At 42.5% G+C, this 16,096-nt stretch overlaps 1 protein-coding gene across 7 annotated transcripts in view; it reads left to right on the top strand.

The window, feature by feature from the left end:
- Positions 1–16,096, top strand: part of LOC311060504 (rho GTPase-activating protein 23-like) — a 63,493-nt gene that overhangs the window by 17,111 nt on the left and 30,286 nt on the right. For 5 of the 7 annotated variants that reach the window (XM_084078699.1, XM_084078705.1, XM_084078701.1 and 2 more), the window contains exon 1: positions 1,766–1,901. The exons of the other annotated variants lie outside the window; for them this stretch is intronic. In XM_084078699.1, the coding sequence (XP_083934825.1) occupies positions 1,848–1,901 (54 nt within the window). In that variant the 5' untranslated portion in view covers positions 1,766–1,847. Of the gene's footprint in view, positions 1–1,765; positions 1,902–16,096 lie in introns of those variants that run through there. 7 annotated transcript variants of the gene reach the window in all.

A 16,096-nucleotide genomic window follows, 5' to 3' on the forward strand; every position in this document is an offset into this window, starting at 1 on the left:
CTAATGTCATTGTATAATTGTGTTTCCTTTACTTGGTGTTCTGTGTAAAGCACATTGAATTGCCTTGTTGTTGAAATGTGCTATACAAATAAAATTGCCTTGCAATTGTTTTCACTTGCTCAACGAGGAATAAATGTAAAAGCAAAGTTTCTTTCAAGGAACTTTTCTGGCATCTGAAGATGTCTGTCTTCCTTTTAGGACAGTAGAGAGACATGAAACTGGATCTCCATCCAGAATTGAACCAAGGACGTTGCTTGCAATAATATGGTCGATCTGTACCTGTGCCCTGTAGGCTACTTTGTCAGTCTTTGTATGAGATCTCTGCTAAATTGATACATTTCCAAAGAAATCCATGGTGATTGATGCGTCAAGTGAAAATAACAACAGCAGCAAACCCCCTGAAACAAAGAAAAGAGATGGTCCATAGTTTGTCCTCGAGTCTGTGTCCAACGCTCTGTAAAATAGTCTACTGGTGTAGTCCTGTAGTCAGTGAATAGAGATGGTCCTTGTGTCCCCGACTCTGTGTCATCTCTGTAATGCAGTTTACTGGTAGCTACAGTACAGTAGTAGCAGTGGGACAGCTAGCTTTCAGAGTCAAGTATATAGAGCTAATAGGCCTACTGTCTGTCTTGTACATGCAATAAAACATGTTATTGGTCAGCTGGCAGTGAACAGAGTTTAATTAACTTAAAAGACCTAACTAAAAAAGAAAAATAGCCCACATGACATATATAAACGGAAAACGGTATGATAGGTTAATACAACTATTTCTGTGAGTCAATGGTGTAGCTGTTAAATATAGATAGATTGTATAGGTATGATATATAGATATCCTAGAGATAGATAGATAGATAGATAGATAGATAGATAGATAGACCTACAGCATACTACATGGACATTTTCCTGGCCTTTCAGCAGTCCAATTGGGAAACAATTAAAGTGTTAATAATGATGGCAGTCAAATTGCTCAGCATTTGCACAATCCACTGCCAAGCTTTAATTACAGTGTCCGTTTTATCAACGTGAAGCTGGTGAACAGTGTTCATTCATCATAACTCTTTGATATGAACATGTAAATGATGACTGCGGTGTGGGGCTGGGCTGCAGCTGCAGCCCCTCTCTCTCTCTCTCTCTCTCTTTCTCTCTCTCTCTCATCATGCATCATTACTACGCCCATCCTAGCGTGGGCGGGGCGTCACCTTTGTTGTACTCTAGGCGGGCTCACTGATGCTGCTGCCTGCAGCGTTGCCAGGTCTGCTTATTATAAGCGACTTTGGGCTTTTTTTCCTGTAATGTTGCTTGTGAATATTGTTGCGGCACTTGCGGGTTGCGTTTTGGGGGCTAAAGTGAAGTCTCTAGTTTCGTATTTTGGCTTGTTTCCAAATGTTTTGAGTTATTTAAACCAGTGGTTCTCAAACAGTACGTGTCATGTCAAGGAAAGGACCCCCAAATGAATGTCTATTTGTCCACGAACCCCCATCTGAAATTATAATTTGTGCCAGGGACCCCCATAGCAGATTTTTGTTGTTGTTAAAATATTCCACATTTAGCAAAATAACAGATCTACAACAACAAGCTCACAATGCGTCGCATACTCTCATCTCATGTGGCCACATCTTTTGGGCTTGTTTTCATAGACCCGGTTGCTTGTGCCTCTCTCAAAACCTGGCAACAGTGGCTGACCGTAGAACTGCTGGGAGGGGAGCTGAGTGCGACTGGTGCTCCGCAATGTTGTTGACAGTACAATAATTGGAGAGGATTTTTTTATTTTTATTTTTTTAAATTATTTTTATTAGGTAACTTAACACGCAGCACAGACTTTGAGGGAAAACGCTCCGAACTGTCCAATGAATGGAGTTGCTTTTTGCCTTGTTGGAATTCCTCCCCACTCTGACGCCGAAGTAAGTGCGCTCCCGTCCCATAAGTATTTCACTGCTATCTATGAATTATGAAATGACATTCATTTATTTATTTGAGATGTTATAAGAGGACACAAACACTTGTTACTCTTTACAATGGGCATTTCTCGGACATTTCGTCTGGCTTTGGACCATTCTCAGCAACCCTCCCTAACCTCTCCAAGTGGAAATGGACACAATATCGATTTACTGAAATCCATTTTAATATCGGTGCATTTTTCGCACGTGTTTGCTGTGTAGAACTTGATTAACCTAATAGCCTATGTTGGTGTAGAACAAGCATGGAGCGTCTCTCGCAGAGTCGTGGGACATTGTTGTTTTGGTTTGGTTCTCATGCACTTGACCGTGTCCTACGCCCCCCGTGCCCCCCCCCCCCCCCCGAAAGAGAATGCAAGCTGTAGCTGGTCTATTGAAATACATAATGTAAAACATGAATAAGTAATTAGCTGAAGAAGTGCAGTTTTGTTTGAGAGAGAGGGAGAGCCTAGGCCTACCACATTCAACTGAAGGATGGAACACCCATCAAATAGCTGTAACTAAATTATGTAAATTATGACTGTCACTAATCCACTTAAAACGAGTTGTAAACATAGTTTTGGGTGAGCCCACTTTTACAAGTGGATCATCAAATCGTTTTCGATCTCCTCACTGCAAGCATTCTGCAAATAACTGTGTGATTCCCCAGTGACTTAAGGGAATGTGCCACATATCTTTGCTGTGACAGTTTACACCCCCATAGCAGAAATGCAGCACGGTCGGCTGGGTGGGCAGAAAGACAATAAGAAATTGGGTTCGAATGCCTGCATTTCCATATGCCAGCCCACATATTATGCAGAGTCAATGACAGAAGACACATTGTAACTGTTATATTCTCTTCTCACAGTGTGCACTGTGCAGAAAACTGAAGTTTAATTCCAAACTCATTTGAAACTAGAAAAAGTGCTCCTCAAAGCACAGGTCTCCGCCAGGTCAGGTAGGTTATTGTGGGCCAGCAATGTTCGGAATTCACCGATCAGGATGGAATATGAAAAATAGGATGGATCCGTCTTGATCACTTGACTATAGTTATAGTGTGTACCGATTTGTGTGAAATTTGGATAAAATCTGAATAAGTAATATCAAAGAATGTCTTTTACATAAGTTGGCCTCCTGGTGGCGCTATAAATGGCAGATGTGAAAAATGCAGGGCAAAGGTTTTTCCTTGGCCTCTATGGATTGCACATATAAAGTTGTACACATCGGTGCAGTTATAGGTAAAAACACGGCCTGTTATATAGCGCCACCATGAGGCTCATTTGAAACATTTCAAATGGCATTTCTTCCTCGGCCTAGTGGGAATGTGTGTGCAAAATTTCACGGAAATCGCACATTATGTTCATGATTTGAAGCATTTTGTTCAAAACAAAGCACTCCTGCAAACTTTGGAAGCCAATCTTTGCCAATCAGGACGGAATATGAAAAATCTGAATGACGCTTTTCGTTTAATGACTATAGAGATACTCTGTAACGTTTTGCGTGATGTTTGGACATAATCTGTAGGAGTACTGTCAAAAAATGTGTTTACAAATCGGTCTCCTGGTGGCGCTATGACAGGCCCATGTGAAACCTGTGTGCACAGTTTCGCTGAGATCAAGCCAACGGTGCTGGAGATTAGCTGTCCACAGACAGAACCACACGGGCGGGCGGGCGGACGAACAGACAGACTGACAGACAGGGTGCAAAACACAGTCTCGACCATGCCTTTCGGCCTGGCGGAGACAATTATACTTTGACAAAATATCTGCTTGCTTTTTAACGGATGCAACCAAGCTACTAATCTTACAAATGTAACACCCAGCGTTATCTATTTTTTCCTTACCAATACAATAGCCTATTGGGATGGGACTATGGGGATGGGGCGGCAGTGGCCGGCAACCGTGAGGTTCCCAGTTCGATTCGGCTCCCCCAGAGTTAGTGTCAAAGTGTCCTTGAGCAAGACGCTGAACCCCTAATTGCTCCCGATGAGCCGGTTGGCGCCTTGCATGGTTTCCTCCGCCATCGGTGTGTGTGAATGGGTGAATGTATGCACAATCTATGTAAAGCACTTTGGATAAAGGCGCTATATAAATGCACCATTTACCATTTACAATAACTGTTATAGCCCACTTAACATTAGGGTTGTGGCCCGGGTAGATCAATGATATGAAATTGATAACTGCCTGTTTGGTGCAGTTCACATTCAGTGTATCCGGTGATTAGGCCTGACCATTTGGCAGCCAGACAGTTATATTGATTTACATGGCTGTCAGTAAGTACTAATTGTTACGGTTAGTTTATAATGCACGTATGGCTTTGGTTTATTTTTCAGAACTATTGGTAAAAATGAATGACACTTTGATTTAGCATTTAAAGGCAAACATCTGTAAGTGGACAGTTACAGCCAGGTACAGTTCAGTCCTTTTGCCCTCAAGCAACTCTATGTGCTCCAAGGCTGGTTCAAGCTTGAGCAAATGCTCAAATGCAAAAACAAATGCTGTGTTGTAACTTGTGGCAAAGACAATAAATTATGTGTACGCTTCAATGACAACTCTGCAATGCAACACAATAGTGTGTCCTACTGGAAGTTGAAATGATAATAATCTTTATTGTCCCCGAAGGGATATTTGTCTTCACAGTCTGTTCAAAAGCAACAACAAAAAACAACACATAACCATATGGCACAAAAGTTAACAACATATCACACAACACAACACCAAGACAATACATGAGGTCCCCACGATACACAGAAAACCATACTATCGATGGGGCAGTTTGTTTAATGCTGCAATGGCTGAGGGGACAAAACTCTTGCTATAACAAACTTTTATAGCAAGAAAAGGTTGCTATAAAGGATGCGATCTTCGCCCAGATGGCATGAGTTCGAAGTAGTGCATGCATGTGCTGTGCTTGGTTTCCTTTCATGTGAACACAGGGCGTTACAGTTGCATCTCTGTAAGATAGCTTATGGGCCTACAGCACTGCTGGTAAATGCATGAATTTACCAGCCATTTTTACTGTGTTACCAGCAAACTATGTTTTCAGTATACTGTAGCCTGGTTGTCTGCTCATACAGCTGGTAGAATGTACCATCAACATATATACAACATATATATATATATACAGTGACGTTTCCAAATTCAGTGGTGTTTCCCAAGACATTGAGCCATCAGTCAGATGCTGAGCAGTGCTGAACCTACTGACAGGTACTGACCCTCAGCACTGAGTGTTTACACTGGTGCCATGCTGAGTGATAGACATGAGGCAGGTTTGCCAGCCAGAAGCTGCGGTCAGCACCATAAGCTATTTCCAAGCTGGCACATAACTTGACTATGTGCTCATGAGAAATGCCCTCGTCCTGGAAAGCTAGACTGGCAGAGTGTGTTGTTGGTTCTGTTTAGTTTTATTGATTGAATACTTTATTAGTCAGAAATGTAAAAGAGCACGTGGTACAGTAAGACATTAAAGCTAAAAGGATAACACAAAAACTTGTTTCCATTGTGGTCCTATGTATTCAATTCATCAACATAGTGTACAAAATTAACACAATAATACATACAGTATCGTCAACAAATACAAACACAAACACTATATGTAACATAAGAGATGGGAAAATTACATTCACCTCCCCTTTTGGTCTCCTGATTTGGTGTTTTGTCAGGCCAATTTTGAAAGAAACCAATGTTACATGTCTTTTAATGGCTGGTGGCAGAACAGTAGAATGAGAACTTTCCCATGTTTGTTCTAAATTTGGGTGGTGCCAGATCATGGTCGCTCCCTCTAGTGTTGTGGCTGTGGGTGTCACTCACTTTGGAGAAGTAGTTTGACATGTATGAGGTTATTGAGGCCACTGAATGCTGAGTGGTCAGGTATGATTTTGTTTTGTTTGTTTAATGAGATTTGGATAGAGTGAGGAAAGGCTGAGAATGCAACAATTGTGTCTTATGTGCCTTGGTATGCTCTGGTTCTGCACTGTCTATGATGGTGTTTTGGTGTGTAACCTTCATTTTGAAGTGCACTCATGCTTCATGGTCAGTCTTCATATAGTGCACTTAACTTAAAATGTCCCATTGATCACAGCATCAGATATTGTATTGAGGAAGCTGACTTGATTTTCTAGCATTAGAACATCTCTACCTTGGTTACATCCTGATGTCCAACTATTATCCAGGTAATGGATAATGTTAATGCTATTGTTTGACAAAGGTAATGGATCACGTTAGTTCAGTATACAAATTGAAGACTTCAGTAACAAGTCTCTTTACAACTTTGGTCAACAAGTACATAATTCATAACAAGCTGTGACAAGCTATTATTGGTTTGCCTAGAGGTTGTATGCATGAGTTAGGATGTAGCCCTGTACAAACTGTACAACATTGCATTTAACTAGAAAGGGGCACTCAGTGGAGAACAAAACTAAGGCCAGGAGGCAGGCCCCTACCTCCCTCCAGCATTGTGTCATCAGTGCGCATGTGTGCGGCTTGTTTTGATGTTGTCGCACCGGCGCCGTTGAAAACGTGACACGTCGACTGCCTCTGTGATTTATATCGGGGCTGAAGTGCATGTTATTTGATGATGGAAATATTTACATCAACTCCCCCCCCCCCCCCCCCCCCCCCCAACAAACACATCTTGTTCGTCATTTGTTAGTGCTATTCTGTGGTCGCCAGACTCGTCACTCTGTCTGGTTTACTGGTTAGCAACACTAGCAGCTAGCGTTGCTTAGCATGGATTACGGCCACATGAGGTATCCGTGGGGAAAAAAAATGGCATTTCCACGACATACAGTACGATTCAATGTTTCACATTTGTATGGTCAGTAGTGAAAGCGCCATTGAGGTATGCCCTATGGAGGCCCTGCAAAATGTCATTCAAGTTTTGGGTTGATTGGTTTTGCGTTGATGATATGATGTTTTTACAACATAGCTCTGTAGGTGGAGAAATGGGTTGTTTGCATGTCTGTCTGTTTGTTTGTTTAATAGAACAATACATACTGTAAAGCAGGCAGTTATAGCGCCTGATTTGACAGACAGACAGACAGACAGACAGACAGACGCACGCACGCACACAGGTGAAAACATTATTTCCAGCCCTGCCTTCAGCCTAGTGGAAATAAAAAATAATTGGCTTTGCTTCAGAGCAAAGCAGCAAAGGGTCGCGAACAACATACCAGCACGTCTCCCATCATCTCCCCATCAACCCCATCTGTTCAAAAGCTTTTTAGTGTACCATTGGCATGTATGACCTCTTACCCCTTTGGCAAAAAGACCCGCTCAAGTGGAATTGTGTGCATATGTAGGCCTATTTTGGGGGTGGGGATGGGGTGGTGAATGCTTAATGAGCGTCGTAAACCAAATTGGCGTGGAGCGGATGGGACTGATTGTTGTGGCGGTGGTGTTTTCTGTTTTTTTCCCCTCAGTACAGCAGGGACACAGGAATGAGAATCTCGCTGGCCTCTGTTCTGTACGGTGAAAGGGGGCTAGTAGTTGGGGGGGGGGGGGGGGGGGGGGTTGGGGTACAGGCCGAGACTTGCTGTGAAATGCAGACGTGACAATGAGGCTCTGTGAAGCCGCTGCTGCAGTGTGTGTGTGTGTGTGTGTGTGTGTGTGTGTGTGTGTGTGTGTGTGTGTGTGTGTGTGTGTGTGTGTGTGTGTGTGTGTGTGTGTGTGTGTGTGTGTGTGAGAGAGAGAAGGGAATGAGGTGGGTGGATGTTGTGTGGGTCAAGGTTGAAAGGTTAGCCCAGGGGGCCTGATACTCCCTTGTTTAACACACTGATAGCTGTTGGTTACCACCTCAGTCTGATGGGGAAAGGTGCATGTTTGTGTCAGTGTGACTGTGTACATGAGAGAGAGAGAGAGAGGGAGAGAGGGAGAGAGAGAGATTTACTTATCAAACACTAGTCTATTCTTCCTGCAGCAGGTGGGCTGCACAGGAATGTGTCAATGAAAGAGAGTGATGTTGATTACAGCTCAGCAATGGAATGGTGTGTGTGTGTGTGTGTGTGTGTGTGTGTGTGTGTGTGTGTGTGTGTGTGTGTGTGTGTGTGTGTGTGTGTGTGTGTGTGTGTGTGTGTGTGTGTGTGTGTGTGTGTGTGTGTGTGTGTGTGTGTGTGTGTGTGTGTGTGCGCGCTAAAGAGAAAAAGAGCTGTCAGATATAAAAACGAGAGGATTGAAAGTGGGGGGACACTGAGGGGAGAAATTCTGGTAAACGAGTGTGAGCTGGATAGAAAGTGATAGATGAAACAGTGTAAGATAATAAAACAAGATGAAAGCTGGAGAAAGTGAAAAGAGAAAGAGTGGAGGCAGTGGACGTGGGGCATCAGGTGCATTCAACAAAGCCTGTTCACTGCTACTGTACTATTGCCTTTCTCTTCGTGTGTGTGTGTGTGTGTGTGTGTGTGTGTGTGTGTGTGTGTGTGTGTGTGTGTGTGTGTGTGTGTGTGTGTGTGTGTGTGTGTGTGTGTGTGTGTGTGTGTGTGGTGTGTGTGTGCGCGCGCCTTTGTGGTTGGCTGGGTTGCGGTGCCCCCTTTTACCCCTGTGATCCAGAAAGCTCCATCAAAATCTATCTCTCTGGGAGGGTGGGGGGCATCTTGCCCCATCTGGACACCCAGCTGCTGCCCAGTGCTTTTGGGATCAAGTACTGTGGCACGACCCCAACCCCCACTGTCCTCCCTCCATATGTTCTGGGGACTGCTCTGTGCATCGCTTACCTGTTCATTATTTAGCTAGCCTATTAGCTCAGAGTGTGGTGCTGGTAATGCCAAGGTCTGGGGCCAAAATTGTGTGTTTAGAAACAATATACATTTGAGCAAGTCACACTGCAGCACCTAACTGCTCTCGATAAGCAGGTTGGTTTTAATAATACATATATTGTAGAAATGCATGCCCTACCCGGTTATACAATAACCGTGGTACCCGTGTCTGTCTGTCCCTTTAATTCCCATATATGGAGTTCAGTGTCAGGCATGCCCAAATATGGAGTCCAGACCAAATATGGAGTCCAGTCCAGTTTATGACGTCAGTAATATGACCCTGACGAAGGCTACATAGCCGTTGTTCTTTGTAAAGGCATTATGGAGAATTGAAAAAAAAACTCATTGGTCTTGCCACTCTGAGTCCGACCCTTCACTTGATTACCAAATGTCAGTTAAAAAAATCAGTAACATTTTTTTAATAAAAACTCATAAAGATGGATTTGGAAATATGTTTCCTTTCCTCTCCCAAGAAAAACCTATTTGTAGATGTTTTCCTCTTGGGTGTACATGGGCAACAAGGAGTCAAGAAGTCATAAGATAAGAACAATATTTTGGTATATATACAGTAAAATCCTCAGTTTTATATTACCCATTTGTACCCTCTGAGTTAAATTAACGCTCAGGAGTTTACTGTGACTAGCCGGAACTCTTGAATCGCTGCCCTCCACACACCCTCCTGTCTAGCATCAGGGTCTTGAGCTCTGCAGCATCAGGGTCTTGAGCTTTGCAGTGTTGTTAGCTCCTCAGTCGCTCCGCAGTGTGTCTATGTATCTACAATAAAATAAATGTTTCCTTTAGGTTGACTGAGGATTGCTTTTTCTTAGATGTTTTTCAATGGTGCCAGACAGGATTGTGTAATCCCTTACAAATTCAATGAATCCAGTAAAACCATTTTCCCCGGTACAGTATTTCTTATGACTAGTTCCATCTCATGCTATTGAACAGGCCTTCTACAGGCCTTCTACAGAGATATTGTAATCAGTTGTCAGTTGTCTACTGTATGTCTTGTGTATCCTTTCAAGTCACTTCCCCTAGTACATTGCTTTGAAATATAACCACTAACACACACGTGTGCGTGCGCATGCACACACACGCACACGCACACACACACACACACACACACACACACACACACACACACACACACACACACACACACACACACACACACACACACACACACACACACACACACACACACACACACACACACACACACACACACACACACACTCTCTGTTTTCTCCCATCACCACTCAGTCACACAAGATCCAGTGTCTAATGTAGAACAATGGGCCGATACAGCTGTGTTGGTCACACTGTCCGGTGGCCTGTGGTCGGATCTGGTCCATGCTGGAGACTGGTGTCCACTGAGGGCTGCGCTTGACCAGGCTGATCTCAGAACAGCTGCGTGTCTCAGCAAAAAGAACAATCCGTCTTTGGACCGGCCTTGGTTACGGAATGTCCCGGCCCAGCATCAGTGAATGGTGGTCACGTTGGGTCAAACAACCAGGGCAGGAAGCTAACGTTTGTAGCCACAGTGCCTTATTCATCCCGAGATTCATGTACCACCAGGGCTGAACAATATTGACAAGATAAATATAATTGTCATTGTTTTATGTAATATTGAGATTTAAACTGTGATTCATATCAAGGTTTTCTTGTCATTCATTTTTCAAAACTTCAAAGCTGCTTTGTAAAAACAAAACAAACAAACAAACAAAAACTAGATGTCAGTTTATAGGATTGACGGAGTTTGATTATGATGACAGCTTTCACCTATATTGTACTTGATTCATGGACAAAATAATTCTATGTTATTGTAAGTAAGTAAGTTCATGTACCCCTTATCTCTCTTACACAATTCATTGCAGCCTCTTCAATTTTTTATGTTGCAATGACATTTATTATTTTATATTATTTATTCATGTATTTATTACTTATTTTTCAATGAATTGCTCAGCTCTACCAGATAGTAGACACTCAACAATGTACTTCCTTGGGTCCTCAGCAATACGCCCGCCAAGTGTGAAGTGCATCGGATGAACGTTTCTAGGAATATGTAAAGGAGAGACAGTACAGAAATACTGTACAGAGATTCCAGGGATGTACATTATAGATAGGTAGGGCAGGCCCACTCTCTATGGTTAAATTAATCTTTAACTCATACTTATTATTGATAAGGACATGCTGCAATCTGCTATATACTGTAAATGGGATTATAGGATAAGCTGAATATTATGTGATGCGCCACCCAATACTATTATGTTGGTGCCCTGTCTGGCTAAATAAGGCTTAGGTCCCCAGCCTAGCATGGAAAGTACTATGGATTCAAGCAACAAACTAAAATGTCAAACATCAGCATAATCCTTTAATAGCACAAACTCAAGAGCACTGTTCACTCTGTCTATTTTGAGCCGTAGCCCAACACTAAATCATCGGAAAAAAAATACAAGAAGCCTGAAGTTTTTTTCCCCCTGAAGTTACAAGTGGATGGTAAAACTGTGGTGTGTGTTTGTGTTTGCACTAGTGTTTGTACATCAAAGGGCAAGTTATTAGAAAGAGGTCACTTTTTCCAGATGAGCCTGTTGGCAACAGCTGTGGTCGGCCGCAAGGAAATACAATGCAGAAATGCAAAAATATAGTATTACATTTATTTTTTGGTCCGAACAATTTTCACAGCTGACTAAAAATAGGTCAATTACTGTAGCAGGCTTCCCTTTGCTTTGAGAGATTATGAGAGTGCATGTGTGTGTGCACTGTATGTGCAGTGTGATATCATATCATGCTACACACAAAAACATTGGCATACACTTTTACATTGCATCAATGCTTCAGTTATATATTTTTGACTGGTTTAGATTTTCACCCAGTACTGAAGTTGTTTGGAAAAGAAAATTCTATTTCAAAGTATGATCATATTTCATATATAGGGATAACATGCAGGTTTTTGTTTTAAGAGGGGAATAGACTGATTTACTGACTGACTCATATCCATGTGTCTGCCAGTCAATCAATTTATCAATTAATCATGAAAATAACTTCTTAGCTTAGAAACCTTCCTGGTATACCTCTCTATAATGTAGTGCTGCCCACTAGTGGCTATATGGAGGAACTTGCTCTCTGTACCCTCCACTTTGTCTTTCTTGCTCTCTGTTGTACTGAGGCTTAAATGTTTAATAGTGCGTGACTATGATTGGACTCATGTGTGCACGTATGCATGCAGTGAGAAACCGTTGTTTTTGTTCACCGGCCACAGTGGCTGATAGATTAGAGAATTCGCCAGTATGATCAGCCATATGATATAATACACAGCAACAACCTTCAAAATTGTTGATTACCGCTGAGCAGAGAAACTTACCAGGCACGCGCTAGAGTTCGTAAGAGGTGTGTGTCCGCGTGCGCTCAGGACAGGTCTAGGTGGTTGATCTGTCCAACAATTGTTGAATTGACCCAGTCAGGTTCCCCTGATTTATGCTCCCTTGTTTTTTCTCTTTCTCACACTCCCTCTCTCACATACACACTCACACTTCTCTCTAATGTATCTCTTATTTCCTTTTACTCTGTCTCGCTCCCTAAGCTCTTATGTTTTATTTATTGCTTGTTATTTCGATAACAAAAAAAAAACATTCCTTATTCTCATTCTCTCTTCTTCCTCCCATCCCCTCTGTTTTGTCTCTTTGTTTCTCTCTCTGTCCCAACATAAAGAAATGCTTCTGGCCCGTGTTGCTACTTTCTGCTGTAGTGATGTAGTCCAATATGGAAGACAGCCAACCCCTCTGTGCATGGGTTAGGGTTGCATGCTACTGACAAAAAATCCAATAAAATCATGTTGAGATGGACGCCTACCGAGGGTCTGCTTCTCTTTCAGGGGTTAGGAAATCAATTCAGCGTAATGTGATTTGTGTTAGGGAAAGTAGGCGTGTGCATTTGTTGCACAGAAAGGAAAAGAAAAATATGTTGACATATATATATATATTTGACATACTATAGTATAGTTCATATTTGTGTTTCCAAATGTACAGAACACAAGGTGACCCCTGTTATATTCTCAAGTAGGCCTGTGTTTTTGGCCAGTTTTTAATGTTTTCAAACATAGACGTAAATGAAAAGTTTTTATTGTTGTATACCCGCTTAGATCCGTGGGATCGCATTGCGCTCCTCATGTGAATAGATGTCACATTTCAACTCTTGATGCCGGCGGTCGTGTGACGAGTCAGACTGCTCATGCTCCCTCGTGCACTCGTGCTCACCTCTCACTCTCACCTCTCATTGAAAATTAATTAAATTAAATTGCATCAGTCGCTTCCCATGTGGAAAGGCCTTTACAATGCAACCTGTGACATTATATTGTCAAACTGAATCTGTGTGGGTAGGCGAGAGAGCAGAGCACACCGTTCATATTCAGAAATCAAAAGAGCTGTAAGACTTGTTTGCCAAAGATGACATCAAAATTCAGTCGTTTTGCATCACCCAGAGGGCGAGAGAGAGGCAGAGAGATAGTTTCTGCATTTTGGTGACTCTTATACAGAGCGGCTTATAGTGAGCAAACATATACTGTCGGTGTCAGCAACTTTGTCTGTCGCAGGAAACCAGGAATTGAACCTGTGACTTTTAAAAGTTGCAGTTCACACATCCAAACTTGGTCAGAAATGTAAATGTTGGATATAAATGACAATAATGACCCTATCAAGTATCTATAAAGGAGTTTTATAGTACCTTGAACGTGGCCCTGTCTGTGCCCTCATTAACAATTCCAGGATCTATTAATTATCCCATTATGCCACGCCTGCAGGAACAACCCCTCATGAATATGCTAATGTGCCCTTTCCTTGGAATCAACATGCAGAACCCACCCCCAAACAAAAAATATATATAAATAAAAAATATATAATAATAATAATAAATAAACACATCTCGGTCACACAGTTATAAGTTAATTGCAATGTAAATATTGTTACCTATTTTTTCCATAATGTTACAATGTAGCCAGTGATAGAATAAAGGTTGTGTTCTGTGCAAACCTTAAGACGTGCGTGTGTCTGAAGACTGTCATATGTTGTAGTTACATTGGCCACTGACTGAGCCTAGAAGCTCGGTTTACACACAGCCGATCGGCTGTATTTGCCTCGGGATTCCGTTGTTCAAGGAAGCATAAATCTGCACGGCAATAAAGTGATAAATCTGTCGTTCTATTTACTACCTACCAATTCTGCTTCCTACCCTTGCTTTCATGTGGGTCTGTTGTCCAATCAGAGGCTGAGTACAGCCATGCATTATGCAGAGCATTGCAGTTACGTCAGATGTTTATCAGAGCCTTTGAAGAGGATGTGATTGGCGTGTCACAGATGACGTTAACGCAGTACCTGAATTTCATGTCACGTGCCACTCCTGCTTTCACTGAGAGGGCGGTCTTATGGCCAGGTTTGGAGGTAAAAATCCATATAGCAGTGCTAAAACACCAGGATGTTCATACATAAGCTTCAAAAACATATTAAAAGTAAAAAGAAAACATGATTTTGGGTGGAGTGCGTCTTTAAATTATAATAAATAATTAAATCAAGGGTTTTCAATGTTTTTCAGGCCAAGGACCCCCACTACATCATATATTGTATACAATTGTGTTGCATATCAAACTTTTTTATTCCATGCAGCTTGATAAGAAGCTTTCAAAGCTAGCTCACCATATTTAGTGCCTATGTCTTGCCTCCAAGTGATGGCTTCATAGAGTAGTTTGACAGCACTATGTTGGATTAAAGCCTCACAATGTAACTTTTTTTGTCATCAATACAATAAAAAATTGTCCAATCTGTATGCCAGAGTATGTTAATACAATATAACTTTTGGGGTGGTTGTATTTTGTCTCCCTGCTGTTCTATTGAGACATTTAGATCGTGTCAAAGGTCTTGTCTCGCCTAGACACAGGATCTGACACAAATTTTTACCTGATGGTCAAGATTCAATTTATCCCCCGAGCAAGCAGGCCCACTCTATTTGCTCAATGGTAAAACATTCAGCACTTGCGCAGGAAACCGGGTTCAAATCCAGGGTATAAGAGGAAAGTTACATAGTGTATTTTCAGACATTTAACATTTTTTGGGTGAAAAAAGTCCCTATCACACAAAAGTCTGATAAGTCCAGTCGCTCTGGATTAAGAGCGTCTGCTAAATGCCTAAACTGTAAACTGTAAAAATGTGGTGCCCCTTGTAGTAACTCTGAGGAACCCCTAGGGGCCCCGGACCCCCCCTGTTGAAGACCCCTGATTTAAATAACTTTAAATAACCATCATGTAGTTGGCTGCCCTTACCAACATTTGCGCGCCTCAAGGTGCAGTGAATCTGTGACACTGTGGAGACTAGCCATAGGGGCACGGCCAAGCATGTGGGGATAATATAAAGCAAAGCTTTATATTTCTTATTTTACTGTAAGTCACAGATAGCTTAAATTCTTACCTGGGTTGACTTTTCCATACAAGAAATGTTGGGAGCGGAATGGAAGAGACGAGTAGAGCAGAAATGGCAGGCAGTGGGGTGGGAGATGGCGTTTGTGTGCATGTCAACCTGTCTTAGCATTTCCACGTTCACTCACTCGTTTCTCTTTTATATTTACTCTGAGCGTGGCACACAGGTGTCAAAGAAAAGTCTACTGAGGCTCTAACAGTGAAGGTTTGAATGGGGTGCACACGCACGCACGCACGCATGCACACAGACACACTAACAGGGAGAGGCTTTTTAGCGTTGGTGTGTACTCCACTGTCAGAGAGCCAACAGCAGAGGCAGCAGTCAGGTTCTGAGTCTAAAAAGAGGAGACAGTCAGACCCAACACACACAGAGAGAGAGAGAGAGAGAGAGAGCGAGAGAGCACAGAAACATTGCTCTCTGGTCAACCAACAGGCTGGACTGGGAGGCAAAGGGATGGGAGGGATGTAAAAGAGGGAGAGAGAGAGCGGGGGGGTTGTCAGAGAGAAGCAAATAGATTCAAAGGAGAGTGGAAGAGAGAGAGACAGAGGGAAAGCAGGAGGTGGAGAGAGGGAATGAGAGAGAGAGGCAGTGCCTGTGCAAAGAGAAGTGAGGACTCTATACATAGACAGTAATAAAGCCAGTCAGCTACAGCCAATACTGCACTATAGGACCAATGTAGAGAGACATGCTGGACCTACAGTAACATGGGATCGCCGATGTTAATGTGGACTAAATGTGATTCAGCAACAGCCCACAAATTCAACTTGTTTGTGTTCAATGCGGGTCCTGGATCTGGAGGAAAGCCTGAATCTACCCGAACCTCATGGCAGGAGTGAAGGAGCCACTGGTGTGCGGAACTGACGAGGGACTCATTCTGTTCCGAAGCTGTGAAGACTAGGCGACGAAGTCAAGGGATTTAGTTGATGATGCCACTTAAGTCAACATGG

This window comes from Gymnoscopelus microlampas, assembly GCF_963454915.1.
Source record: "Gymnoscopelus microlampas genome assembly, chromosome: 14".
Lineage (NCBI taxonomy): Eukaryota > Metazoa > Chordata > Actinopteri > Myctophiformes > Myctophidae > Gymnoscopelus > Gymnoscopelus microlampas.